The sequence below is a fragment of the Xyrauchen texanus genome, chromosome 42 (assembly GCF_025860055.1).
Source record: "Xyrauchen texanus isolate HMW12.3.18 chromosome 42, RBS_HiC_50CHRs, whole genome shotgun sequence".
Taxonomy (NCBI): Eukaryota; Metazoa; Chordata; class Actinopteri; order Cypriniformes; family Catostomidae; genus Xyrauchen; species Xyrauchen texanus.
Genome location: NC_068317.1, coordinates 31,926,889 through 31,942,101, shown reverse-complemented (window position 1 = coordinate 31,942,101; position 15,213 = coordinate 31,926,889). Strand labels below are relative to the sequence as shown.

Sequence of the window (15,213 nt, the reverse complement as noted above, 5' to 3'; positions counted from 1 at the left end):
GGGCGTTTATCAAGTTCCTCTTTTCATCAAAATGTTCCGATTTGGTTCTCGATTATACGGGTTGCCGCGCATTTGTACCGATTTGACGTCTAGCGACGCATCAGAGGTTTCTTGTTTATCAGCGTCAAGCACACAGGTGGAGGCACAACCTCGACTAACGCACCCATATGACTCTGTTAGTGGATACGGATTCATGGACAGGGCGAGCGCAAAGCAGGTGCGTTTTTATTCGCAAACCGGTCTTGAGCTGAGAAACGGAAACCATTTGCATTCGGCACAGAATTGGACATAACACTCGCTGTACTTCAGGCAGAAATAGATTAATAATATAATATCACTATTACATTTGTCATAGGCTTCAGTAGGGGAGCGAGGGGATGTTCACTAATATGTTACGAGATGGCGGAGGGCGGGGCCGGGTCGTGATGCTACACACCCGGCCCCTAAATAAGGCTAATCAAGCCTCAGAGAGCGATAAAGTCTGACTGGAGATGGCAGTGGGACAGAGAGAGAGAGAGAGAGAGAGAGATTTACGGGCAGCTGTCCGACAAATCTTCATTAAACTATTATTTATATTGTCAATAAACCCCCCCCCACCAAAAAACACTTACACGCCGGTTCTCTGATACCCCGTAGCTTGGTCCTTAGCCACCCGTCCACGCTCTACTGGACGACCGCCAGGCCTCTCCGGACGGACCGGAGGCAGTCCACCGGCCCCTAGTGAACGGAATACCTCGGCGCGTTTTTGGTGGATGGTAGAGGTCTCCCCCCCGCCATTGGATGAGGTAACCTACTGGGCAGGTTGGAGAATTTAACGTAAAAAAAAAAAAGTTCCCAAGAATCAAGAAATGATGAGCGAACTTTCATTTTTAGGTGTACTGTCCCTTTAAGTAAAACATGAGGCAAAGTGAAACTGAACATTAAACATATAAAAGACACCTGCACACTTTACTTTTCCAACTGATATTAGGAAAGACAAAACGCAGGAACATTCCTTTAAATAATGACTAAACCAGGACTGGACAATTAGGACTGCCCGATGGCCCCGGGGCCAGTGTGAGAGAGTTTCGGGCCAATTGTCAGAATGGTCACTTGACTGATCGGGCCAATTATTAGTGCAAGAAAACAACAACCGAGCACAAAAATTACAAGGAGCCAACAAAATCAACAGTTTCATTCTATAGGACTGAAAATCCATATGTCTCATCATCATCATCTCTCCATGCAGCATAGTATGTTTAACATGCATGTGCTCTCTTAAAGGGACAGAGCGCTAGTTTTATTCCCACTGTAGAAAAACAAACACCTTTTCTCTCATTAATTCCCCTTTTGAGATGAAGACCCCAGACATACATGTGTCTGGAAATCACCAGCTGCTCAGTATTAAAAATGTAAATATGCACCTATTACATGTCTCATTTCTGGACCGTACAGGTGTTTTTGTTTCTGTGCATTATGCTGTGTTGGCTGTATTAGGCCAAATATCTCTCTCATGTATATTACATGTCACAACCGATTTGGAAATCTCTTCTCAGGGATTTGTATCTTTATTACATTCAGCCAATAATCACATCTTTAACTCAGTGATTAAATCTTTGATTCTTCTTGTGAATACACAACACATGGCCAAAAGTTGCATGATTAAACAGGTGACCGAAAACCCATCATCTGCACTAGTGTTAATTTCGTTGACGAAAACATATGACGAAATAGTATTTTTATTTTTCCATGACTAAGATGAGACGATAACGAGACGGCACCGACGTCATTTATACAGTAACAGTGACTATATCAACATTAAATATTACTGACGAAAAAAGACGAGACTAAAATGTAGTTTAAAAAATAAAATCTCTCTTTATTTCTGTCGGGGAAAAAAAAACGAGGATAAAAAATATTATAGTCTGTTTTTTTATGAATTAATTTTATATATATATTTGACGATAAAATATGAGACTAAAATGTAGTTTAAAAAATAAAATCTCTATTTCTGTCGGGGGGAAAAAACGAAGATAAAAAATATTACAGTCTGTTTTTATGAATTAATTATATATATATTTGACGATAAAAGTTGAGACTAAAATATAGTTAAAAAAATAAAATCTCTATTTCTGTCGGGGGAAAAACGAGGATAAAAAAATATTATAGTCTGTTTTTATGAATTAATTCTATATATAATATTTTGTCGCCTCTTTTTCCCCTGACAGTAATAAAGAGAGATTTAATTTTTTTAACTACATTTTAGTCTCGTCTTTTTTCGTCAAATATATATATATATTGCCGGTGTGTTGCCCGCAGAACGCGGACCACAAAACGGCGCCGCGATAAAATAATGACAGTTGGGACTTGGGAGAGAGACGATGGTATGAATGCCAACCACAAAGAAATTGAGGTCGTTTAACGGTAATGTTAGGTTGTTGTTGTTTTTAAAGTTATATTAAGACAACTATTGACAACTATATTAGACAACTTAATACTTATATTAAGACAAGGCGGTGTTTTAGAGCTAAACCGAACTCATGAAGCCAATAGGCTAGCACATTGTTGTGAAGTAGCTGAAAATGAGCGGGAAAGGTAACGGAAGATTGAGTATAGACCAATGACTTATGTATTTGGCATGGTGACAATGCTGTGTTTATTTGTCCTTCACATTACCATCAAAATGTATTTGAATATGATTAAAAACAAATTGCCTACAAAAACATACCTCAAAAGGTGTCTTCAGTCATATCTTTTTTTTTCTTTGAGTTTTCTTTTTCTGGATACTCAGGGTTTGTGATAAGTTACTTATAGAGCAACACTTGGATTTCTTGATATTTCACCTGTCTAAACATGACAAAGTGTCAACAGTTTTCATTGACTAAATCTAGACTAAAATACTGAGGGTTTTCTTTGACTAAAATAAGACTAAAATGCCCAGACTTTTAGTCAAGTAAAACTTGACCAAAAAAAACAAAAAACAGAATAAGCTTAACTAAATAAGACAAAAACTAACAAGGACATTTGACACAGGACTAAGATTAAGACTAAATAAAATAAAAAATGCTGACAGAACTCTTCGCACATGGTGGGACAGCTTAAGTTAAAATGATGTATTTATGAATTTATTTCTGTAAAAGCGCATATATGGGATTACAAAAGGCATATATCTTGCAAATTATAAATGTGATACAGTTTGGGGGGACATTGTCTTAATAATATAATACATGTAAAAAATTATTATCTTCGGACACGTTTTTAAAGCCATGGTGGTAAAAACAGCTATTTATCATTTTTGTGTTTGGGCCAGTGAACATCTGACGCATTGAGTCCTGTAAACATTACCTGTAATCCTACGGGCCGTTAGGGCTACTCGATTCCAGACATTTTGGGAACAATTCAAATTCCAGGTTTTCAGAATCGATTGAAATAGTCGATTCCAGACTGATTTTCTCAATTTTATAGAAGTAAACACTAAACGTTAAGCTAAGTGAAATCTTACAATCACCAGTACTATGTAAAGCAAGTGTCGCACTATTTTTGATTATTTATGCGAATCAAAAAAGATCATGGCATGCCCCTGAACATATAGTCGAGTCAAGTTGCGATTCCCAACAGCTCAGAATTGATTTTTTAAGGTACGTGATTGGTGGGTTTTCACTGTTAAACCAGGAACATTTCTTTAAATAATGACCATGTCCGCAACATCGCGCGAGACAGCAACTCCATCCCATTCATTTTCAATGACAGCACAGAGACTTCCGGCGACACGAGCTGTCACGACCGTTGGCGACTAGATGTGGGCGTGTCCAGCGACGCGACAAATTTGAGAGAAGTTCAACTTTATTCAAATGAAGAGCGACTTACGGAAGCGACAGCCAATAGGAGAGAAGACGGGAGAGCTCACGTGATCACTTGTTTAAATAATCAAATAGTCTGTAAAATTAATGGTAATGGTCTGCACTTATATAGCGCCTTTTTAAGCCTTAACGGTATTCAAATCGCTTTACACTGTGTCTCATTCACCCATTCATACACCAATGGCGGCAGAGCTGCTATGTAAGGTGCTAGCCTGCCATTGGGAGCAACTTGGGGGTTCAGTGTCTTGCCCAAGGACACTTCGGCATGTGGAGTCGTGTGGGCCAGGATTCGAACCACCAACCCTGCGATTAGTGGCCGACCCGCTCTACCACCTGAGCCGCCCCAGCCGTAAAATTAACTATTAAATGATTTGTTTTGAAGATGCGTTACATGTATGACAGCAAGAAAAGCAATTCGCTGTCAACAGCAATGGAATGACATCCGTGAATGTCATTTATAAACGTTGCTAGGCAACCAGTAGTGGGAACGCTCACACCGCCAGCCACTGGCGACCTGCAGCGACAAAGCAGTGTGAACGCAGCTTAAACACTACGACTTCTAACCATTTTGAGGTTTTCAGAATCAATTTCAGGCCGATATCTCTATTCCTAAGAAAGAAAACAGCACGCAAACTGAAATCTTACAGCAAAACAGGGCAATATAGAGCAGTGTTTCCCAACCACTTCACTGTGAAAGATGGTCAGGTGTGCCGTGGAAAATTATCAAATTCCACAACATAAATAAATGCATGAAAAATAATCATTTCAGGGATCCAAACTCCTCATGTTTAAGAGAAATGTGCCATTTTGAAAGCATAATGGGTCACTTTTGTGATTGTGAAGAGTGAGTGATATATATATATACACACGTGTTAATCCAGTTTTTCCCAACCTTTTGTCTGGCACGGCACTATCCCACATAGGCCAACCATCCTCAATATTTCTCCATTTCAAGAACTTGTGTTTTCTGTCCGTCTTAGTAGCATCTTTTTTTGACGGACAGGGTCATAAAATTTCCGTCACAATCTATTATTACCCGGCATTTTAATGTTTGAATGATAATAAGACATTTAATAGCTTTTATTTTCAGATGATTCTGCATTTATTTATTTATTTATTTATTTTGGAAGAGAACATGGGTACATGCAGCTCCCGCTGAACACCGGCTGAAGGTGACTTCCAGAATCCCACACAGACTTTGGACAGACTTTTGCTGGAGAATGGGAATTTCTTGCTAAAATTGCCAAGCTGGCACACAAACTTTAAATGTGACTCGCTTGCAAAATCTTCCCAGCGTTTGATCACTGTCTCGCCGTGGCACAGAAAGCTGACGAAGCACGCCAGAAAAACGTTCACGGGAGGTGTGTGTGAAAATAGCCAAGTGGAATCATGGGAGCTGTATTTCTCTGTGTGTAACTAGGTTAACAACACGTGACGGAGCGGTACGGTACGGTACGGACAGCGGCGATTCTTCACAACACGACTATGATTTATCTGGACCATGCTTACGGTAAATCCTACAAACTAATCCATTATGTTTCTGTTCATTTACATTTCCCTCCCACATTGCAGGGATGTGACCTAAATATTAACGTGTATGCAAGCATATTATAGGCTGCAAATCATTGTTTCAGGTATTGTATACGGTTTTATACTTTATTAGGTCAAACAGGTTTAGTGTGATTGCCTTCATCATCATCCTCTCTTTTAAGCTGCTATTGACGATGACTTTCAAGCTTGAAAGCGATATGGAATAAAACTGTGTAAACACACACAAAAGGAGTTTTGCTGCTTGAGTTTACATAAATGAAATAAAGCAACACAACTCTAGAACACTGTCACGACATTATTTCATCCATTTAAATGAGTAAAATGGAAGGTAGTTCATTTGAGTTGAAGCTACTTTAATCATTTTTGTGGTGTTAATGTGACATTGATGAAACCGGGAAGGGAATTTTCATTTGCCAGCAGTCTGTCTGTCTGTCTATCTATCTATATCTGTCTATCTATATCTGTCTGTCTGTCTATCTATCTATATCTGTCTATCTATATCTGTCTGTCTGTCTATCTATCTATATCTGTCTATCTATATCTGTCTGTCTGTCTATCTGTCTGTCTGTCTGTCTATCTGTCTGTCTGTCTGTCTATCTATCTATATCTGTCTATCTATATCTGTCTGTCTGTCTATCTATCTATATCTGTCTATCTATATCTGTCTGTCTGTCTGTCTATCTATCTATATCTGTCTGCCTATCTGTCTATCTATCTATCTCTGTCTGTCTGCCTATGTCTGTCTATCTATCTATCTATATCTGTCTGTCTATCTGTCTGTCTGTCTATCTCCGTCTGTCTGTGTGTGTCTGTCTATCTATATCTGTCTATCTATCTATATCTGTCTGCCTATCTATCTATCTCTGTCTGTCTGTCTATCTGTCTATCTATCTATCTCTGTCTGTCTGCCTATCTGTCTATCTATCTATCTCTGTCTGTCTGTCTATATCTATCTGTCTGTCTATCTATCTATATCTGTCTATGTCTGTCTGTCTATCTATCTATATCTGTCTGTCTGTCTATCTATATCTGTCTATCAGTCTGTCTGCCTATCTGTCTATCTATATCTGTCTGTCTGCCTATCTGTCTATCTATCTATCTCTGTCTGTCTGTCTATATCCATCTGTCTATCTATCTATATCTGTCTATCAGTCTGTCTGCCTATCTGTCTATCTATATCTGTCTGTCTGCCTATCTGTCTATCTATCTCTGTCTGTCTGTCTATATCTATCTGTCTGTCTATCTATCTATATCTGTCTGTCTGCCTATCTGTCTATCTATCTCTGTCTGTCTGCCTATCTGTCTATCTATCTCTGTCTGTCTGCCTATGTCTGTCTATCTATCTATCTATATCTGTCTATCTGTCTGTCTGTCTATCTCCGTCTGTCTGTGTGTGTCTGTCTATCTATATCTGTCTATCTATCTATCTCTGTCTGTCTGTCTGTCTATCTGTCTATCTATCTATCTCTGTCTGTCTGCCTATCTGTCTATCTCTGTCTGTCTGTCTATATCTATCTGTCTGTCTATCTATCTATATCTGTCTGTCTATCTATCTATATCTGTCTGTCTGTCTATCTATATCTGTCTATCAGTCTGTCTGCCTATCTATATCTGTCTGTCTGCCTATCTGTCTCTCTATCTATCTCTGTCTGTCTGTCTATATCTATCTGTCTGTCTATCTATCTATATCTGTCTATGTCTGTCTATCTATCTATATCTGTCTGTCTGTCTGTCTATCTATATCTGTCTATCAGTCTGTCTGCCTATCTGTCTATCTATCTATCTCTGTCTGTCTGTCTATATATATCTGTCTGTCTATCTATCTATATCTGTCTATGTCTGTCTGTCTATCTATCTATATCTGTCTGTCTGTCTATCTATATCTGTCTATCAGTCTGTCTGCCTATCTGTCTATCTATATCTGTCTGTCTGCCTATCTGTCTATCTATCTATCTCTGTCTGTCTGTCTATATCTATCTGTCTGTCTATCTATATCTGTCTGTCTATGTCTGTCTGTTTATCTATCTATATCTGTCTGTCTGTCTGTCTATCTATATCTGTCTATCAGTCTGTCTGCCTATCTGTCTATCTATATCTGTCTGTCTGCCTATCTGTCTATCTATCTATCTCTGTTTGTCTGTCTATCTATATCTGTCTGTCTGTCTATCTATATCTGTCTATGTCTGTCTGTCTATCTATATCTGTCTATCAGTCTGTCTGCCTATCTATATCAGTCTGTCTGCCTATCTGTCTATCTATCTATCTCTGTCTGTCTGTCTATATCTATCTGTCTATCTATCTATATCTGTCTGTCTATGTCTGTCTGTCTATCTATCTATATCTGTCTGTCTGTCTGTCTATCTATATCTGTCTATCAGTCTGTCTGCCTATCTGTCTATCTATATCTGTCTGTCTGCCTATCTATCTATCTCTGTCTGTTTGTCTATCTATCTATATCTGTCTGCCTATCTGTCTATCTATCTATCTGTCTGTCTATCTATCTATTTGTCTGTCTGTCTGTCTATCTATCTATCTGTCTGTCTATCTCTGTCTGTCTGTCTGTCTGTCTGTCTGTCTGTCTATCTATCTATCTATCTATCTATCAATTCAATACAATTCAAAGGGTCTTTATTGGCATGAATATAATCGATACAGTATTGCCAAAGCAGAGGCTGTGTAAAAAAGAACTACACATTAATCTATACATTTAGTTTAACAAATTTAACAAATATAAAAATAAATAATAAAAATAAATACAAAACAGGATCAGAACTGCTGAAGACCACAGTGTTTAAATAACTGAAGAGAACTGACATATACTGACACATAAATGAATATACACACATACACTGAGGGTCACTGTGGTGAATATTGGGGTGACACACGGGGGTAAAACACATAACACAGATTCACCCACTGTCTCTCAGGCTGTGACACGTTAAAACGTATCTTCAGCCAGTGCTGCTGTGTGTCCCTCTCCAAGTATTATGTTCATTTGTTCTTGTTCTGTCATTGTTATAAATTTGTCTATGCTGTGTGTTAATTTATGCATATAAATGTCCCTTGTATTTTTACATTTTGGGCAGTAAAGGAGAAAGTGCACCTCTGTCTCTGTCTCGATCTACCTATCTATATCTGTCTGTCTTTCTATATCTGTCTATCCATCTATCTCTGTCTGTCTGTGTGTCTATCTATCTATATCTGTCTATCTCTTTCTGTCTGTCTGTCTCTATCCATCTCTGTCTGTCTGTCTGTCTGTCTATATCTGTCTGTCTGTCTGTCTATATCTGTCTGTCTGTCTGTCTATATCTATCTATCCATCTCTGTCTGTCTATCTATCTGTCTCTTTCGGTCTGTCTGTGTGTCTATCTATCTAACTGTCTGTCTGTCTGTCTGAGAGCATCTCAAACTCCTTTATTTGATTTTAGCATTAATTTCAGCCATATTACGTCAGTATTCTGCTGGTTTGCAATGACTGGTGGGTAAATTTCCCTCTCCACTTCCTGTGACGTGATTATCAATGTACACTGAATACCATCCTGGAGGTGCTGAGTGATTGGCCCGGTTGCTAGGGAGGGTAGAGTCACATGGGGTAACCTCCTCGTGGTCGCTATAATGTGGTTCTCGCTCTCGGTGGGGCGTGTGGTGAGTTGTGCGTGGATGCCGCGGAGAATAGCGTGAAGCCTCCACACGTGCCACGTCTCCGCGGTAACAGCTCAACAAGTCACGTGATCAGATGTGCGGATTGACGGTCTCAGACGCAACTGAGATTCGTCCTGTATATACAATAAATCACACAAATCCAATAGCTGAAATAACACTCAAACACACCATATTTACTCAAATCAGAAATACTTTATCCACAGATGAGCCTGAGACATTTTAAGATTGTATTATTTTTGTCAACTGATTCAAGCCTGAAAAAGTAAAAACTCAAGAAACGAAATGCTTTTAACACAAGAAGAAATACAGATAACACTGAGAAACTTGAATATTTCAAGCAAGCTTATAGACGAACTCCTGCAACATTCGGTAAATCCGCTAAAAACTACTAATGCAAGAATCCAGAACGCTCAAGCATCAGATTTGTTCTCCGGTTCCTCTCCCTTAACAAGTTCTCCTTTCTTCTCCAGGTAAAGGTTGTTCAGGTAGTTGTCAGGTGGGATACCTGCATCTCTCAGCTCCGCCATCACCTTCTCCAACCGCGCGAGCGTTCGAGCGCTCGTGACCTTACGGCCCGTGATGTAAAGCGTGAACTGTTTGAAGTCCATGAGCTGACAGGAGTCCACATCACACAAGTTCTGCAGGTGTTCTGTTCGGCTCACTTTGGGGAAGAACGTGAGGCCGGACAGCCGCTCTAACTCGGGCAAACTCACCTGGAACTCCGTCAGCTGATGGTCAAAGCCGATCGGAGCGTTGGGAACCACAAACGCCCCGAGAGCCAGAGAGTCCGCAGACGAGTCCTTCTGCGCCAGGACGACTTTATAGAGGTGAGTGGGGACGGCGACGTCATCTGGTCCGATCAGCTGCACGAGTAAACGGGAATTTCAAATGTTAGTATTTATGAACGTCCAGCAGGTGCACACATTTAACGGGACATTTACCGCTACAGATGAAAACCAGTGAAACGTGATGTGACCAAACGTGCAAGAACGTCTCCTACATCAGACACATGCATTTCTGTGGACTGCAGGCCAGCTAAAGGTTAAAGGTCAATGATACTGAAATTAAATAAATATCGAAACTTCTAAAGCCACTTTTATTGAATTGTGTTTTACTCGTTTGCTACAATAATATAATGTCTTTAATGACCTTTATAATATTATATCATATTTATAATATTGTTTATTCAATATATTATATATTGGATTTTCAATACTCAGGGGCCTTTTTATGCAAATATTGACTTAATTTGATTAATCAACATTACATGTAATTTAATTTAAAAAAAATTATTAATTGAAAGCACTTGTTCATAAAAAAAACAAAAAAACAAATTTGAAACCAATGATAAAAATGTAAAAAAAAAAAAAAAAAAAAAAAAAGACAAAAATGACACTTTATTATTTATTTATTTAGGTCACGATTCACATTTGTGTTTGAATTATATTTATTATTAATGATTTAAAATATTATATATTGAATTTTCTCAATTTAAGCAAATATTAATATACATGTTATTAATTTGATTGAGATAATTAAATAATAAAATAATATACATTTAAATTAAATTAAAAAATAAATAATTAACAGCTCTAGTATTAATTAATAAATTAAATACAAAATATACAATTAAATAAAAAAATAAATAAATTAACAGCTCTAGTATTAATTAATAAATTAAATACAAAATATACAATTAAATAAAAAAATAAATAATTAACAGCTCTAGTATTAATTAATAAATTAAATACAAAATATACAATTAAATAAAAAAATAAATAATTAACAGCTCTAGTATTAATTAATAAATTAAATAATAAGAAATATACATTTAAATTAAAAAATAATAACAGCTCTAGTATGAATTAATAAATCTGAAACTGATCTTTGATGTTACAGCTAAAAACATATTTTTTTTTTAGAAAAATTAAGACATTTCCTAAAGATTAATTCACCCAAAAATGACACTTTATTATTATTTCTTCTTTTTGGTCATGATTCACATTTTGGTTTGAATTATATTTATTATGTAAATTTAATAATGATTTAAAATATTATATATTGCATTTTTTTAACTTAAAAGGCCTTTTTCAGCAAATATTGATATATATGTTATTAATTTGATTAATCAAAATATTTAAATAATACAAAAAATACATATAAATTAAATAAAAAAAAAATAATTAACAGCCCTAGTTTTAATAAATAAATCTGAAACTGATCCTTGATGTTACAGCTTAAAAAATAAAAAAACAAATAAAGACATTTCCTAAAGGGTTAGTTCGCCCAAAAATGACACTTTTCCGGTTCTTTTTTGTTGTCTTTGAAGTTTGACAGTCAGTCACCATTCAAAATCATGAGGAGAAAAGAGCTGCGTGAATATTCTTCTAAACATCAACTCATCAAAACAACAATGACAAAGCAAATCCAGAATGTTCCACAGTTTCTCAGTTCAGCGTTCTCAAATATTCCCAAATTCCCAGTCGCCTCCTCACCGCACACAAGCACATAATTCCATGAAAATGAGAGGCGGAGAAGCACATTCGCTCTGTTCCCCGGAGAACCTCCTGTGTGTTTATATGGAGGTAACGTGACTTCTGTCTCACCTCATTAGCACAAGCTCTGAGGGCACCTGTCTGTCTGTCTGTCTCTCTGTGATCTGTCTAACTGAAGCCGAATGGAGAATCCCTGAAGAGCAGCGGTGACACCTGCTGGACATTAGTGAGATATTTCTTTCCAATAGTTCTTGTGTGATGTAACATTTGTGTGTTTATATGCCATTTAATTATCTGTGATGCATCATTATTATTGAGCAGATATAATAGTCACAGAGATAACAGCTGGCTAACAGACGAGGTTTTATCGAAATTACCAGTGACAATGACACGAGCCGAGCAGCAGAACAAATGCTTAATGTTGAGCCCTGAATATAATTATTCTTTATTGATTTTTTTTTTAAGTAGCTTTTATTTTATTTATTATTTAAATAGCTTTTATTTAGTTTTATTATTATTATTATTATTTAATTAGCTTTTTTATTTTAATTATTATTATTTAATTAGCTTTTATTATTATTATTATTATTATTAATTAGCTTTTACTTTAATTATTATTTAATTAGCTTTTATTTTTTCATTATTATTATTTAATTAGCTTTTATTTAGTTTTTATTATTTATTATTATTTTTATTTATTTACTACTATTCTTAATTTCACTTTGCTTTTAATGTGGCACTTCATTTTATTTGTTTTGATATTTTTATTATATATATTTATATATATTTATTTTTATGTTTTCCTGTGATTCTTTGGGTCAGGACGAAACGAAAATGCTCCGGTCAAATTGTTGCTGCGCACTCTAGACTTGCGAAAAATATTATTTCGACTCGTCCCTCCTTTTCTTTAAATGATTGTTCCAGTGAGACACTTATAATGGAAGTCAATGGGGCCAATTTTTGGAGGTTTAAAGACAGAAATGTGACGCTTATAATTTTATAAATCTTATAAAATATAATGATATAGTATAATTACATTAATTCTGATAAATCTTGTGTAATATTTGAACTATAAAGTGGTTTAAATAATTGTTTTAATGTAATATGGTTTACAGCGTTACGTCATCATGGCAACAAAGTTATAAAATTGTCTATATCTTTCCACAGATGCATTTAGTAAGTGATTATATCACAGTAAAATCATGTAAACACACATGTTGTTTATGTATAATGTTTTCCTGTGATTCCTAGAGTCAGGACGAATCAAAATGCTCCGGTCAAATTTTAGCTCCGCCCTCTTGACTTCCTACTTTTATGGACATATTTAAAAAAAATAATAATAATTGTCCGAAGTTCGAACCCGATCGAAACCAGCGCAGAAAGATTCACCGGATTCCCAATATCAATAATATCCCAAAAACGTTGTGAACTTTCGATTCGTCGTCTGAACGCTACACTAAAACATGCTAAGTGGGCGTGGCCTCTTTTACTTAAATGTTCATAACTCTTGAACGGAATGAGATATTTCCACCAAATCGGAGATGCTTATGAAGGAGGTCAGTTTGAGGTCACATGGATAAAATTGCGCAACTCAGCCACTTGGTGGCGCTATACCAATGACGAATGTAAAAACGGCTCTAACTAAAGAAGCGTTGGTCCGAGCGACATGAAATTTTGCACGCAGTTTATTTGTCCAAGGTGCCATCAAGGACTTTGAGGACAGTCGCATATCATATGATAGATCTCCTCTTTCTGAACAACTTTGCCTCAAGAACCATTCCCATCAATCAAAACATTCATTAAATACTCATCCTCAAAACCACATGCCAAACGCACGAAATCCATGTGGCCACCTTACTTTAATGGTTATAACTCTTTAACAGAATGAGATATCATCACCAAACTTTGGACACTTGTGTAGGAGGTCAATCTTAAGACACACGAAAAACACTGCGTCCCCATGCCACATGGTGGCGCTATAACAGACAGGAATGTAAATGCCATATCTCTGTGCTACCTCACTTGAATTGCTGCTTACAGGACTATTGATAAGCAATCGCTTTAAGAAGCATTCGGAGAGTTTGCCAAGTGAAAATGCTCGTTTACAAAGATGTCAAGTGACCAGAACATGTAGGAAAATTGCAGGCAAAAGGAAGACCGCTCACCTGATAAGAGATGGTTTTCTTGCCGTCGTCTCCCACCTGTGGCAGCAGGAGAGGACCGGAGACGATCCACAAATCACCGAACCTCTGCGTCAGATCTCTGCAGTACATCTCCAACCTTACGACACATCCGCTTTAATCAACCGAGTCACACACACACACACACACACACACACAAGCGTTTATCATTCAACACACCTGTTCCAGAATCCAGCGTTGTTTTCGTAGTTCTGTGGGACGATGTTGGACAGATAGAAGGTTTCTGCCATCGCTTGCTGTCCAGAGAGAAAAGTCCAATTTAATGTAAACAACACACCACCTATGGCATGCTTTGAACGGAAGAGCGCTTCACCTCAGAAATCTTGTTGTCGCCGGCGGGCGCCATGTGACCTCTCGACCAGCCGCTGCGCAGATAGTCCTCGTTCCGCGCTGTGAACGGCTCGGGAACGTCGGGGTCTGGTTTGAATTTGCAGTGTTTCCTGTTGGCTTTACCTGTCAGAGATCAAACCCGCCGTCAGTCGGAGATCTTCAGTCGAACGATACTTTCACACATCGGACCGGGAACTCACCCAATAACCTCTGATCGGACAGATGCTCTGCCACCCATCGGGGAGTCCGGCGGGTCTGATCGTACGACAGGATGTGGTTGATGTAGAATCGAGTCTCAGCGCCGGTTTGTGGGAGGCCAAAGCGCTCGATGAGTCGATGGGCGGGGCTTTCTGGACATCAGACATGACAGTAAAATCATGTAAACACACATATCGTTTATGTGCCAGTGAGTATTTTAATGTGTACAGATTAAACCCCATTGACTTACATTGGAAGTGTCTCACTAGAACACACATTTATGCTATATATATATATATGTGTGTGTGTGTGTGTGTAACGAATATTGGCCAACAAATATAATTGCCATTTTATACTTGTCTAACAGTAAAATTTTGGCAGTTTAATGGCAAGTCCCACTGTGACAACATGCCCCGTAAAGGGCGTCAACGTGTTTAAAAAATTTTTTTCCATTGGTAATAACGAAAGAAATACTCTAGTTTGTTGTAGTCAATATTTTAAAGGTTTGTGTCTGTACAAAAATGTACTTGTAAATTAAACCCACCCTGATAAATACTCACTGGATTAAATAGTGACAACCTGCCCCGGTTATTAATATCTGAATGTGCAGTACATTAGCTAATGATCTGTTGTGCGTTATTTAATGTTTGCATTGAATATCATCATTGATGAAAGTGATTTAGAAGTATAATAAATTAGTTTTACCTTTGTGTGTTTTCTGTTCTTCATGTAAATAGAGTTTAAGAGCTGCGATACATGAACCCGTGCTGAACACCGCGCCGAACACAAACCCGCTGATAAACCGAGACCTCATCATCAATCAATCAGAACAATCGCATTAATATAATCAGATCAGATTAATAATAATCACCATTCATCACATTATCTTCACAAACAAACACGCGTGGTGTAAGCGAAGAAGCGCGCGGCATCATC

General features: G+C 37.4%; 1 protein-coding gene across 1 annotated transcript; it reads right to left on the bottom strand.

Annotated features, from left to right (window-relative positions):
- Positions 1 to 7,970: 7,970 nt before the first annotated feature.
- Positions 7,971 to 15,213, bottom strand: LOC127635185 (nuclease EXOG, mitochondrial-like). The gene is made up of 6 exons (XM_052115049.1): positions 14,983 to 15,213; positions 14,280 to 14,429; positions 14,063 to 14,202; positions 13,909 to 13,985; positions 13,714 to 13,828; positions 7,971 to 9,916 (listed from the first exon to the last, which is right to left on the bottom strand). The coding sequence occupies exons 1-6, from the start codon at positions 15,092 to 15,094 to the stop codon at positions 9,464 to 9,466; spliced, it is 1,047 nt and encodes a 348-aa protein (XP_051971009.1). The 5' UTR covers positions 15,095 to 15,213; the 3' UTR covers positions 7,971 to 9,463.